General features: G+C 39.3%; 2 protein-coding genes across 2 annotated transcripts; one reads left to right on the forward strand and one right to left on the reverse strand.

Moving 5' to 3' along the window:
* Nucleotides 1-4,279: 4,279 nt before the first annotated feature.
* Nucleotides 4,280-5,110, reverse strand: LOC145469790 (uncharacterized). The gene has a single exon (XM_081453601.1). The coding sequence runs from the start codon at nt 5,108-5,110 to the stop codon at nt 4,280-4,282; it is 831 nt and encodes a 276-aa protein (XP_081309727.1).
* A 3,211-nt stretch (nt 5,111-8,321) lies between these two features.
* Nucleotides 8,322-9,530, forward strand: LOC145469763 (solute carrier family 35 member G1-like). The gene has a single exon (XM_081453564.1). The coding sequence runs from the start codon at nt 8,322-8,324 to the stop codon at nt 9,528-9,530; it is 1,209 nt and encodes a 402-aa protein (XP_081309690.1).
* The last annotated feature ends 3,543 nt before the right edge of the window (nt 9,531-13,073 follow it).

A 13,073-nucleotide genomic window follows, 5' to 3' on the forward strand; every position in this document is an offset into this window, starting at 1 on the left:
TTCTCATAGCAAAGGAGGTCTTTGCATCCTGTCTCCCGTCTGACGTGGCTGGTTTTTACAATGTGGCCAGGGAAGCAAACGCAGAACTCTGCTAGATTGGTTTGACGGATGAAGGCAGCTGTGTGTTTTGGAATCCACTTGAATGGCATCTCAAGGTAGGTGAACCTCTCTGATATAATTTGCTCGCCCATTGAAAGCGACGATTTGCTCAGAGCTTCTTTCATAGTCTGCAGAAAGCATGCTGTTTTGCTGTCAAACTGCTTTGTCATGGCTGGGCTGAACAGAGACTTTTCTTGTGCAACAGTTCATCCGAGGCTAGCGTTGGTTGAGGAAGCTTGTATGCTAAGGAGAGACTAACTATCGCTTCAGCTGGAGGGTTTGCGAACTTTCGTCGAGGCTCTCCTCCGCTTTCTTCTCTTCTGTAAGACATTCGCTGAATGGCATCGTTAACATACTGAATGGCTCTCGCTTTGTCGGAAAGAAGATTTTGGCTGAGTTCAGTAAAGAAAAAGGTGGCCATCACGGATCGCTCCTGAAGATACAATTCAGCTCGAAGTTGGAAGTTCAAATGACTAAGCGTTTTACAAGCTGCCTGATTTATCCTTATCCTAGCTGATATGCATGGTTATTAATTTTTTTCTTTCGATATAAAGACTATTCTTATGCGAAACTAGGCCTTTCCAGCTGCTCACAGGTCGGATAACGCTTTTTTGGTCTTGATTGGGATTAAAACACAATAATTGTTTACTTCTGACCGAGGAACTAACCAATAGAAACGTTTTGGTTACGTAATTCATGCATAGTGTATGAGCGCAAAACAAAAGATTGGGCACGGTCGTGGACCTTCCAACACAAATCTTGTCATATTTGTTTAATTAATCTTTTGATCTTTTTTCTCTATTTACTGAAAACACTTGGAGGTATTGATTAGCTGACGTAGCAGGTTTTCAACGAGGCCACTGGAAGTAATTACTATTCTGGTTTGGTTTGCGAGTTTGAGCTTTCGTGCCCCGAATCCATGAGTTTGTAGAGAGGGAAATTACTACCATTTTCGAGCTACCGTAAACGGCCAACTTTTTTCCGTGTTGTTCCACGCTTAAAACATCCAAGTTTGTCTAGGCGAACTGTCGCGTTTTTAAATTGAACCAATTAACTTTTAGAACGTGAACATGTCAAGTTTTGAGAGCTCCGCCTGAATGTTTCTGCACGTTAAACACAGGTTTTGAAAGGTTGTTCCGAAAATGAGGAGTGCGGAGCGGGGAGTGCGGAGCGGGGAGTGCGGAGCGGGGAGTGCGGAGCGGGGAGTGCGGAGCGGGGAGTGCGGAGCGGGGAGTGCGGAGCGGGGTGTGCGGAGCGGGGAGTGCGGAGTGCGGAGTGCGGAGTGTACAAAAAAGAATTTTAAAAAAGTATCAGAAAAATTAGAAATAAAATAAAATTTAAAAGTAAATTGAAAGAATTTTTAAATACATAAATAAACTATATTAGTTTATAGTATTATCAAGAAATACTGTACGCCATTGTGACTCAATGAAATGACGGTCCAGGCGATGTAAGTTTTTAATAATTATTAGTTCTTAAATTTCTATGTTAAGTTTATTTATGTATTATATATTAAATTATTCCTTCAATTTACTTTTAATTTCTAATTTTTCCTTTATGTTATTTTTTAATTTTTTTTTGTACACTCCGCACTCCGCACTCCGCACCCCTCGTTTTTGGAACAGCCGGTTTGAGTCGAAAAATTCTTATGTCATGACAGGTGCCATGTGTTCTGGCACCCAAGTGAGATGAGGCGAAAACTATGTAAAGCTTTTTTTTACTTTTGTTCAAACAGGAAGCCGCTTTTACAAGCCGCTTAATATATCCCAGCCGATATAGGCGATTGGTAATTGATAATTGGTAATTGGTTCTATAGATAAAGGCTATTCTTATAAGAATAATCGATGATTTTAGCTGCGCACTGGACGGAAAGCAAAATGAGACCCTGTTAGGGATAAATTCCGACAATCGACATGGCCTTGAAACGGCGACATGAGAGCTATGAATTGGCGACGAACGACAGACTACTCCAGCGAAATAGAGAAATGGTAAGATAGACCGACAACGAATTTCGGAACTGAGAATGCAGTGATTGTTTTAAACCTCTGAGTCGAAGTGACGACGCATTTCCAGAGTTTTAAATGTGTTTTCCTCTCTCACGCGCGATGTCGACGGGTCGTGAAACACAGGCTTTCTTATAAATGCTAAAACGTCCACGTCGAATAAATCGAGTCCGTCATTGCTGAGTACGGTTCTCACTCGCAGCTTAGTTAGCAGTGCCCTAAAACGCCTAAAAAAACGCTTAAGGAAAAAGGAAAGAAATCTTCGACCGTCTGCTTCATATTTTTATTAGTGGGTCACCAGTAAAAGAATATGAAGCTGTATTATCAACGAATGGCATTATGGACGGAAAAGAGAGACAGGGGAAACCTGCCAAGGTCTGCTTGTCTTCAGCAGAAGATAAGGGTTACGCCAAATTCAAAGGAAGATTATAAATAGGAGAGATTATCTGATTGAGGCCGTTGAGATTTTGAGTTAAGGAACGGTTGTTAAACATAAACATGGTAAAAATGGACATAGGTTCAATCGTGCTTTAGGCCCAAATACTGACTAGAAAATGGCTGAAAATAACAATTCCAAGCGTCTAAATTTTAAAATTTCCCGGGGGAAGCATGCCCCCGCATCCCCTTGGAGGTTAGCAACTTCAGCGCTCGAAAGCATGCCCAAGCCCTTAGAAAGCATGCCCCCAATATGCCCCCCACACCCCCCCCCCACCAACATGCCCCCAGCCCCTTAGAAAATTTTTAAAAATTGAAGTAGCTAAGAAGTCTTTTCCTTCATTCTGAGTCGAAATGTGATGCTTTAAAAGTAACGATAAAGTAATCATTAAACCCACTGACCGGAGAAATGCAGGCTCTGCATAAGAATTCATAGTGCTGAAAAGTGTTTGAAGCAAGTGCAAAGCGTACAAGGAGTAAGTTATATCCAAAGAGATACTTAATTATATATGTACTTGACTAAAACAGCAAGGAACCTTCAATGCGTGAGAAATAATAGTTTCAGCGTGAGAGTGCAGGATTGAATTCGTTTGCGTGAGCCTCATGCTCAATGCGTGAGAAATGAGAGCACTGTGCCGGTTTTTTTTTTTTTTTTCTTTTAATAAACAAAGGTATTACGATGTGTTATACGTGTAGATTCGTTTTAATCGAACAAGGTCAAATTTCCCGACACAACTCCTCTGAGACGAAATTCAGACAGGCGACATAGGAATCCAGCGAAATGTCGACATAGCTGGTGGCGAGTTTCAGACAGGGGACATGGGTACCCTCCCTAACAGGCCCTCCGAAATGAATGTGAAATTGAATAGGGTTTCTTTGTTCGTGCAAAAACTTGCAAAACTAGAAATAACCCAAAACCTGTATTTCGATCGAAGAATACAATTCGGTGCATCGAAAATTTATGATTCAAGTTTCTATCGGAAAAGATGCCCGTTTAGAATTAAGGAAGTGGGTACAGTTGTAAGCAAAGACACTTAAAAATGTTGGAACGGATTATTTATTCACGTTTGGTTTACAAGGATGATTGTACGTGCTCTTAATCAGTTAGTTTGTAAAGAAAAATATTAATTTTTCCCGTTACCGCGACTGAGTAACACCTCAATTTTATAAAAGAGATAAAAAACGTTCTCTGGTAAAACTGTTTAAAGTTGTGAGCTTTCAACAGCCAGTCTGCTGTCTTCGACGGACAAAAATGAAATGATAAAATAGACCTAAAAGTTTTTGAATATAACAAGCGAATGGCATATATTATATAGAATACGTGTGAAAGAATGTGAGAATGCTAAAAGTGTGAGATTAGTGTTTGTTTAAAAGAATGTTATATTGTCCTGGCAGAGGGCACGAATTATTGTCGGCCTCGGCCGTTTTCGCTGTGTGCCAGGATTCCAGCGTCTTTCTAATGCGGCTGTTGCCTTTGTCAATTATCTCAGCATTATTAAAGTCGATGGTATGATCAAAGGTCCAAGCATGTTTCGCTACATTGGAGCCTTTAGCACAATGTTTAGTATTTCTGATATGTTCTTTTCGCCTTGTACTAAACGATCTTTTCGTCTCGCCGATGTAACTCCAGGGACAAGACCCACAAGGGATTTTGTAAACAACATTGCACTGGTCGTCGACCCGAGGTCGAAACTTGGGAACAGGGAACTCTTGTTGTAGTGTTTTGATTGGTTTGTTGGTTACTATTTGAGAATTCTAGAAAGAGGCTCGGTAATACCTTTGATGTAGGGAAGGACCGCGAAGCTCTGACTGTTCGTTGGGTTAGCCCAACTGAAGAACATCCCAACTAGTTCTTCAGGTGAAGGTGTTGGAGGAGTCGAAGATTTCTTTCTTATGATATCAGCAGTGACTTTTTGTGGGTAGCCATTATATTGTAACGCGGTGCTAATGCGATCAGTTTCACGGGCTTTTCCAGTCTCCGAGTTTGGAAGTTTTAGTGCTCTATGTAAAAGTGTCGCTGCAGTGCTCATTTTGTCATGATGTGAGCGGAAATCAAGATATCTGTCCGTGTGCGTGGGCTTCCGATAGATATCAATGTTGAGCCTCTCATTATCGCGAGAAATAAGGGTGTCTAGGAATGGCAGCTGGCCATTAGATTCGTGCTCGATGGTGAAGGAAATATGCGGGTCGATAGAGTTCAGTGTGTCATGAAAAGAAGTAACTACATTCTTTTTGATGACACAAGAACTGTCGTCTATGTCACGTTTCCAGATTTTGGGTGGAACCGGGGTTGAATCGATTGCTGTTTCTTCAATTTCTTCCATGCATAAGTTGGCTACTACGGAGCTGACAGGGCTACCCATGGCACAGCCGTGGATTTGTTTGTAGATGTCGTCATTGTAAATGAAATAATTGTTGGACAGCACAAAGTTTAGTAAACAAATTATGTCATCAATGTCTAGATTGCTTCTGGAATGGAGAGAATAATCATCTTCTAATTTCTTCCTGATGTAGTTACAGGCTTTTTCTACATGAATAGCGGTGAATAAGGAAACCACGTCGTAGGAGACCATGGTTTCATCATCTAAGATGTTGATGTCAGCTATATCACTGGAGAACTTCTGTGAGTTAGGGACTGAAAAGCCGTTTCGATTTCTTTCACACGTATTCTATTTAATATATGCCATTCGCTTGTTATATTCAAAAACTTTTAGGTCTGTTTTATCATTTCATTTTTGTCCGTCGAAGACAGCAGACTGGCTGTTGAAAGCTCACAACTTCAAACACTTTTACCAGAGAACGTTTTTTTTATCTCTTTTATAATGAATCCTGGTATCGGATGAGCTTACATGTCAATTTTCAAGTTTACATCCCTTACGAGGAAATTCTTATGGACGTTAGAAATTAGTGGTCGGAAATCTTCGGGAAATCGTACAAAACGCCGTCATCAGTATGTCTATTATATTGTTCTTGCCACTCCGACATAAAATTCATATCTTCTCGTCACCGTGTAATATTCTTTATATATGTAAACAATATAAAGGCTTTATACGGAAACAGGAAATAAAGCGCCCATGAAGATTCTCTTACACCCAGGGTCGGTTGGAGAAGGCTAATAGTTTCTCGTTTTCACGCCATATTACAAATTACAATTTTATCTGCATTTTACAAAATACAAATCAAAAGTTCTTTAAAAGTGTCAGAAGCCGATTTAATACGTTTAATTATTTAGCTGCATCAAAATCCACTATTGCCGACAGATCTATTTTTTATTAATTTTTGCCAACTGTCCCAAATAAATTGGATAGTTTTTGCTCGAAACGTTTAGTTTAGCTTTGAACAAACTGTCCAATTTGAGAAAAATCTGGATACTTTCCATCAACCAATCAAATGTCAAGATATATAAAAAAAGCAAGTGTATAATGGCCAATCAGGTTACAGCTATTATCACTGCCATCTGATCAAGCGTCAACGAGCGATTGTAGCTCGCAAAGTTTTTATTATGTTTTCTGATATGTTCTGATAAAGGCGGAATTTACTGACTTTTCTCTCCACCTTTTTGACGTCTCAAACTTTTAAATGGAGTCTTCAGCTGGGTTTCCAGAGATAGATGCTACTGATTTACTCGAGATGAGGGAGAATAATCAGAAGAAGAACACTCAAAGAAGCACAAAAACCCGGCTGGGTTAAAGAGTTAAAGAAAGCTTGAGATTCCCGAAGACGAGCTTGACGACGTTCTTTGCCGATTTTATGTAGAGATAAGAAAGCAAAACGGAGATGAATACGAGCCAGATAGCCTTGCTGTTATGCAAGGCTCTTTAGACCGCCATCTAAAGAATAACAGCAAGAGTTACAGCATACTACGAGACCGCAAGTTCGCCATGTTCATCTATTTTTGGATGCTATGTAATTAATAGGTAATAGGGCTACATGCTTGTCCAATTTCAGTTGGAAATAATTGGATTCAAAAAATTCCTCGGACTGCCAAATTGGACTACAGCCTCGTCCATTTTGGCATTCCTCGGAGTTTTTCTCATCCAGTTATTTTCAAATTGGCCAGGATGTAGTCCTATTATATATACTGATAGGATATGTCAACCGAAGGCAATTTTGTACGCTCTTCGCGGTGAACTTAAATGATCACATTTCACTTCCTCGTTCCTCGTCGCTACTGAGTAATTTGACTGTTTTTATTCTGCTCGTATACCTGCAAATGCACGTTGGGTGTTAGATGAAACACTTCCGGTCACAAATATATGTATGAGGTATTGTGTTGTTCAGTTGAAGTGCGCAAACGCACTCTTACGTTAAACAATTACGGAGAGGTACTGAGAGTCTCTGGGGAAGGGTGGCTGGGGACTTCAGTGGCTTTCATTCTTCGAAGCACTTGACTGTCATGGATTATCATTAAAAAAAGTGGATGATCACGAGTCTAACACAAGACAAACTAAAAATTAACAGTTGAGTAATAAACAAATTTCGTTTCTTGGCAATTGTAAAATTACGAGTCTCAGTTATAGAGACAGACTTGTATTCTGAAGAGTGTTACAGAACATTTACCTCACCAAAAGTTTTGAAAACAGCTCGCTGCGATCGCTATATAACAAAACAATGTATACACTATATAACAAAGCACTATATAACTGAAACACTGATCCCTGGTGGTAGGCTTAGACAGATTAATTTTGTTCGGCAACTTTTGAGCAACTTTTACGATTTTGAGCAACTTTTTCGATTCTGAACAACTTTTCGGAGAGTGAGGAACTTTACAGTATCTTTTCTAAAAGCTAGCTTTTTTTGGCATATTTTTACTATTTCGAAATCGCATTCATAAGTAATTGATATTTTAACACATTTCTTTGGAAATTCACAAGAATTTCATTAGAAACTCTCTTGCGTTTTGATCGGTATCTTGGGTAGATAGATTCCAAAATATCAGCATGGCGGATGTGACTCCATTTCCAGAATGGCGATCCTGTGTTTTTATTCTAAATATGGTACAACTAGCTCAAAATGGCGGACGGTAAGGCGCTTTCTTCTGACGCTGAAGAATCCGATGAAGAATCCGATGAAGAGCAACATCAAAGAGATCCAATCCAGGCTGCAATTGGTAATGGTCCAGAGCTTCCATCTCCCGAAAGCGTAAAGTAGTCGAGAACAAAGGCAAATACAAGGTAAGTCGGATGCAAAAGTCAATGAGCAAAACCCCTGTTTATTACCAAATCAATCAAGGAAACCGCTCGTTTAGTTGCTGTACAGAAACAGAGCTGGTTTGCTGCTCTTTGATTTCAGCAAGCAACTATAAAAATTTTGTACGCAACTTTTGCGATTTTCAGCAACTTTTGGGGATATTTTTGAGCAACGTTTTAACATTTTTTGAGCAGAATCTGTCTAGGCCTATCTGGTGGGCACATTTTTTTTCATTTTTTTTGGGGGGGATCTGTTTCTTCGTTTAAAAGTACCTTATTTGCGTTTTCTACAGCTGCCTCGTATACGGTAGCTGCTCCCGTCGTTGCATACGCATCGGTCGTATGCAAGGTGCATTTCCCATCAAAAATCCTTTGGGCGGAATCTGACGGAGTCAAATAGGGACTGGGGAGAAAACGTCGGGATTTCATTGCGTGACTGCCCGGATGACAAAAAGTGCACAGTCAACGTTACATGAGCTTTCATGCAATAATTGCGAAGCATTACCAATACTTTCAATTATTTGTAGCTTGAATCATGTGATAAATTAACCGAAACTTTTCTCATTTTCGAGAGAAGGCAAAATATCTCCAACACATGGCGGCGAAAATTTTCTCTCCATTCATCGCCAGACTTCGGAGGAGGGTCCAGAACGAACGCCTGTTGGAAAACGACGAAAGCTTCCTTCTGAGAGAAGAAGATTTCCTTGAAGTTCATGACGATGACTCTACAGGGAACGTTACGACTGAACTAACGATAGAGGCAAACCAGTTTGATTCAGACAGTACAAGTGCGAGAAATGATCTTGTTATAGAGCTTCGCGACAGTCGTATTGCGAGAAATGGAAACGTGGAAGTGGTCTACACAAAGATTAAAGCACCGAGGAAAAAGAAGTTGGCTTTCCTAGGCATCATTTTGGCAATCATTGCGGCGTTGATCTTTTCTGTGAACGCACTAATGGTTAAACTGGCTGAGAGCGTTCCAAGCATTGAGGTGACATTCATGCGACTAACATTTCAAATGGTTTTCTCACTGCCAGCAATGATATTCTTCAAAGATAAATTTATTTATCCGTGGAAGCAGAGCAGATTTTTATTGCTTCGTGGCATCTCCGGCACGACGGCGATGAATTTAATGAATTATGCTGTAAAACACATGCCTTTAGCCGACGCTAGGGTGATATTTTACACTTCTCCGGTATTTACAGCCATACTTGGACGTATCTTTCTCAAAGAGTCAGTGAGCAAGTTTGATGTGCTTGCTATGATACTAAGTATAGGTGGGGTGGTGTTAATTGGAAGGCCAACGTTCTTGTTTGGCTCTCTTGGAAAAAACTCTGGTTCTAAACAGGTATGGGTGCCTACTCTCCTTGCAGTTGGAGCTGCAATTGGTTCAGCAGCATCAGCTGTCCTAACACGCAAGATGTCCCGGGAAGTTGGCCCAAGAGTAGTGGTGTTTTACTTTGCTGTTGTTGGATCAATCATCAGCTTTGTAGTTTCATTAATCTGTGGTTTTAAATACCCAGACTGTGGAACTTATGACTCAATTTACCTGCTTGCAATGGGAGCTCTCGGTTACTTTGCATCAGTGGTTAGATCGAAGGCTTTGGCCATGGAAAAGGCATCAGTTATTGCGTTGGTAAGCACGGTAGGAATTGGCTTCTCATTTATTCTCCAGCTGGTAGCTCTGGATGTTGTTCCAAACGGTATGAGTATTGGTGGTGCTATTCTTGTCTTGCTTTGTAATGTGATTATTTTTATCAAGAAATTTCGCGACATGAAAAAGATTGACCCAAAACGTCCATAATGGTTAAAAATGCTCAGCTCTCACCATAAATTAACAAGACAGAAACATCCCCTGAACAAAACCTTTCCAAAGCCAGCTCCGAAATCTTAGACGTAAACAATGAAAGCTGATAACAAGGTCCCCCTCCCAAATATAAAAAGAAAGATGATAAATTTCGGTAATCCATTCATATAAGCCCACTATTGCAGTGGTGGTTTCTAGTTTATGTTGATACAAGATGATTGTAATTTTCATTTGTGGTTTAAGAGTTTAAACTTTTTTTGCGCAGAACTTTCCTATCAGTTATATTTTACTAGAATCCATTTGAAAATGCAAAATACCATGTGTGATAATCACCACTCCCCCCCCCCCCCCACATCTGAAAATAAGTCTTTTCAAAGAAGTGACCATGTCAAGTGTTGCGTGACTATTATTATTGTCATCGCATCTTGTAACACAAGTAAGACTGCAGCATAGGAACTTATGTTCCATGTGGAACAAAGGGCTTCAACAACATTCTTCCAACAAAGTCTGTTCTGTGTGGTTAATTTTCTTTTACCTGACTCCCGGTGTCAAAATTGCCCACAGTATCATATAGTCTAGGCTATGGATGTCCGAGTATACCATTACATTAATTGGTGCTTAGTGCAAAGATTTGTTTCTACTTCTTGTCACACCCACAGTATGACAAGAAGTATGACTAGAGTTATATATATATTTTAACTATCTTACTATTGTAAATAAAAAATTAATAATTTGCTATAGACAAGTGTCTAGCTAGTGAACAAGAAAAGCATAAACAGCTTAATTGAAGAATATGTTGTATGGAGGGAAAACCCAGAGCATTTGACAAGAACAAGAGCTTCCAGGGGCAAGGGATACAATGTTTCTTAGGCCCTCTTAAATGTTTTACATTTTCTCCTTTGTTTATTCATTGCTAAATTTCATTTTTTCTTGAAGTTTTTAGACAATTTTATTATTTATCTTAGAAATATCTGTTTTTCTCTTGAAACAAATTTTCCATGTTCCCTTGTTAGCTTGTTACCCAAAACCCCATCAGTGCTTATATAATTTATACCAGTAGTACTATTTCATAAAAACTCTGTATTTGCATTTGTGTTGATGAAAAATTGTGCGCCTTTATTGTTTTACTTTGGTCATGGTCATGCTCATAATCGGGCCTCTGTGAGGTTCTAATTAAAGTGAGACCTTAGGCATAGGTAAATATCCCTGAGGTTTGATCAGCCATCTGACCGGTCACTATACAATAGAATCCCATTGGGGCAAAATAAAAACTTGATTGAGGGAGTGATTGAATATTAATAACAAGTAAATGCCATATCAGAATGAAGTGCAGTATTTAAAAAAAAAAAACAACAAAAAAAAAAGATGTTGATAATTGAGTAGTGAATTCACTGGAATTAGCAATTATTTTATATTAAGAAGATAGAATCTATTTTAAAATTAGATATTTTCATGATCATGATGAAACATTTCTTTAGGCTTATTTTTAGCAATAAAATGTAATTAAACTTCAAGTTTGTAAACAAAATTGTTTTGTTTTTGTTTTCTGGTGTAGTTTAATTCTTGATGTTGTCAGTCTGGTCATAGTTAATAGAGGGGAATGGTTATGAAGCCCGGCAAACATCAAAGGAGCCAACAAAAATGCCAAGATTTAAGTTGCAAGGTCCATGACCGTGCACAATCTTTTGTTTTACGCTCACGCACTATGCATGAGTTACGTAATCACAACTTTTCTATTGGTTAATTCCTCGGTCAGTAGTAAACAACTATTGTGTTTTGTGCATGGTCAAGGCCATAAAAGAGAACAAAAACATACAGCAAAGAACTTTGTCGAGTTTCATAACCATTCCCCTCTGTTAACTATGGTCTTGTGCACAGAAATCCCCTCTTTTGTATAATCTCTACCTGCCAAATTTATGGTGTTACATACTGACCTTTTTTAAAATTCTTTGTATATTTAACACTTGCACTGCAGTACTTATCACAAAGAGATACCACATCATTCCACAAATCCCAACATTGGTGAAAGACCATGACCTGAGTGGCAGGTCTAAAACAGGGATGAAGGGTGAGAGGGGAAGGGGGGGGGGGGGTGAAAGGGGGTTTTGCATTTGTCATTATTGAGAACTAACTGTAAACAGGCTTATACCTGAGCACTTTTCAGGCTCATCCTTCACTTCTAAACTCTCACTTCTTCCCCCCACCCCCCTGCCCCGTTTTAGTTTGGTTTGACTTGGGGCTTGAAATTTTTGTTGGTGGTCTGTCACCAGGTTCTCTCATTTGAATTTTTTTTCTGAGGTTTATCGTTTTAGGCTGAATTTTAATATATCGAAATTGGTCTATTATCCCGAAGCAACAAAACTTACAACGTTAAAAATTCTTATGAACATGGAACACAGAAAGTGACGACAAGTGACACTGTCCATTCCAAATATTTGCTCGTCTGTGCCTTTTGATCGCTAACTGAAATATTATACCGTTTTTTTCTGTTTCTATTTTTTTTTTCGTTATTTATTTTTGCTATAAGACTACCTCGAATACCTCAATAAACAGCTCAAAAACATATCAAAATTTCCAAACGGTTGAAATGCAGAAATTCCCAAATAAACCCCAAATGATGTCAAAATGTGCTCCCAGGCACATCAGACGAACGACAACTGATCAGGAGTGAGGTATACAGACCCTGAAAAAATGAGACCTCTGCTTTTTCGCACCTTTGCAAAGTTATTTCCACTGGTTTTTACAGATAGAACAGGATTGTTGGCCTCTGTGTTCAGCCGTTCGCCTCGACTTCTACTACCGAGGATGGATTCAGCGACAAAAACTCAAGTCACTGAGGCATTTCTATAGACAAAGGCTATTCTTATACGAATACTTGGTGATTCCAGCTGCGCAATGAATATGAAAGTGACTAGCGTTTCTTTGTTCGTGCAAAAATTTGCAAAACTAGAAATAACCCAAAACCTGTATTCCGATCGAAGAATACAATTCGGTCCATCGGAAATTCATGATTCAAGTTCCTATCGGAAAAGAAGCCCGTTTATAATGAAGGAGTGAGAGAACTTTGGCTTTGAAAGGTTCAGTTGCAACCAAAGACACTTAAAGGTGTTGAGGGTGGCCAAAGGTATAGCACGTTTGGAACTGCGTTTCAAATACCTCAATAAACAGCTCAAAAATATATCAAAATTTCCAAACGATTGAAATACAGAAATTTCCAAATACACCCCAAATGATCTCAAAATATGCTGCCAGACACATCAGACAAACGACAACTGAGTGAAGTATGCACACCCATGAAAAAATGAAACCTCTGCTTTTTCGCCTCTTTGTAACGTTATTTCCACTGGTTTTTACAGATAGAACAGGATTGTTGACCTCTGAGTTCGGTCATTCGCCCCGACTTCTACTACCGAGGATAGATTTAGCAACAAAAACTCATGTCGCTGAGGCATTTTAGAAAACGTAATAAATTCAGTTGGGCTCTTTACCTCAATTATTTTAGATAGATATAAACCCAAGATAACTCGAGTGTATCAGGCC

The sequence above is a fragment of the Orbicella franksi genome, chromosome 15 (assembly GCF_964199315.1).
Source record: "Orbicella franksi chromosome 15, jaOrbFran1.1, whole genome shotgun sequence".
Classification (NCBI taxonomy): Eukaryota; Metazoa; Cnidaria; class Anthozoa; order Scleractinia; family Merulinidae; genus Orbicella; species Orbicella franksi.

Coding starts and splice junctions, on each gene's coding strand:
- LOC145469790 (XM_081453601.1), bottom strand. CDS start 5,110: ATGGTCTCCTACGACGTGGTTTCCTTATTCACCGCTATTCATGTAGAA.
- LOC145469763 (XM_081453564.1), top strand. CDS start 8,322: ATGGCGGCGAAAATTTTCTCTCCATTCATCGCCAGACTTCGGAGGAGG.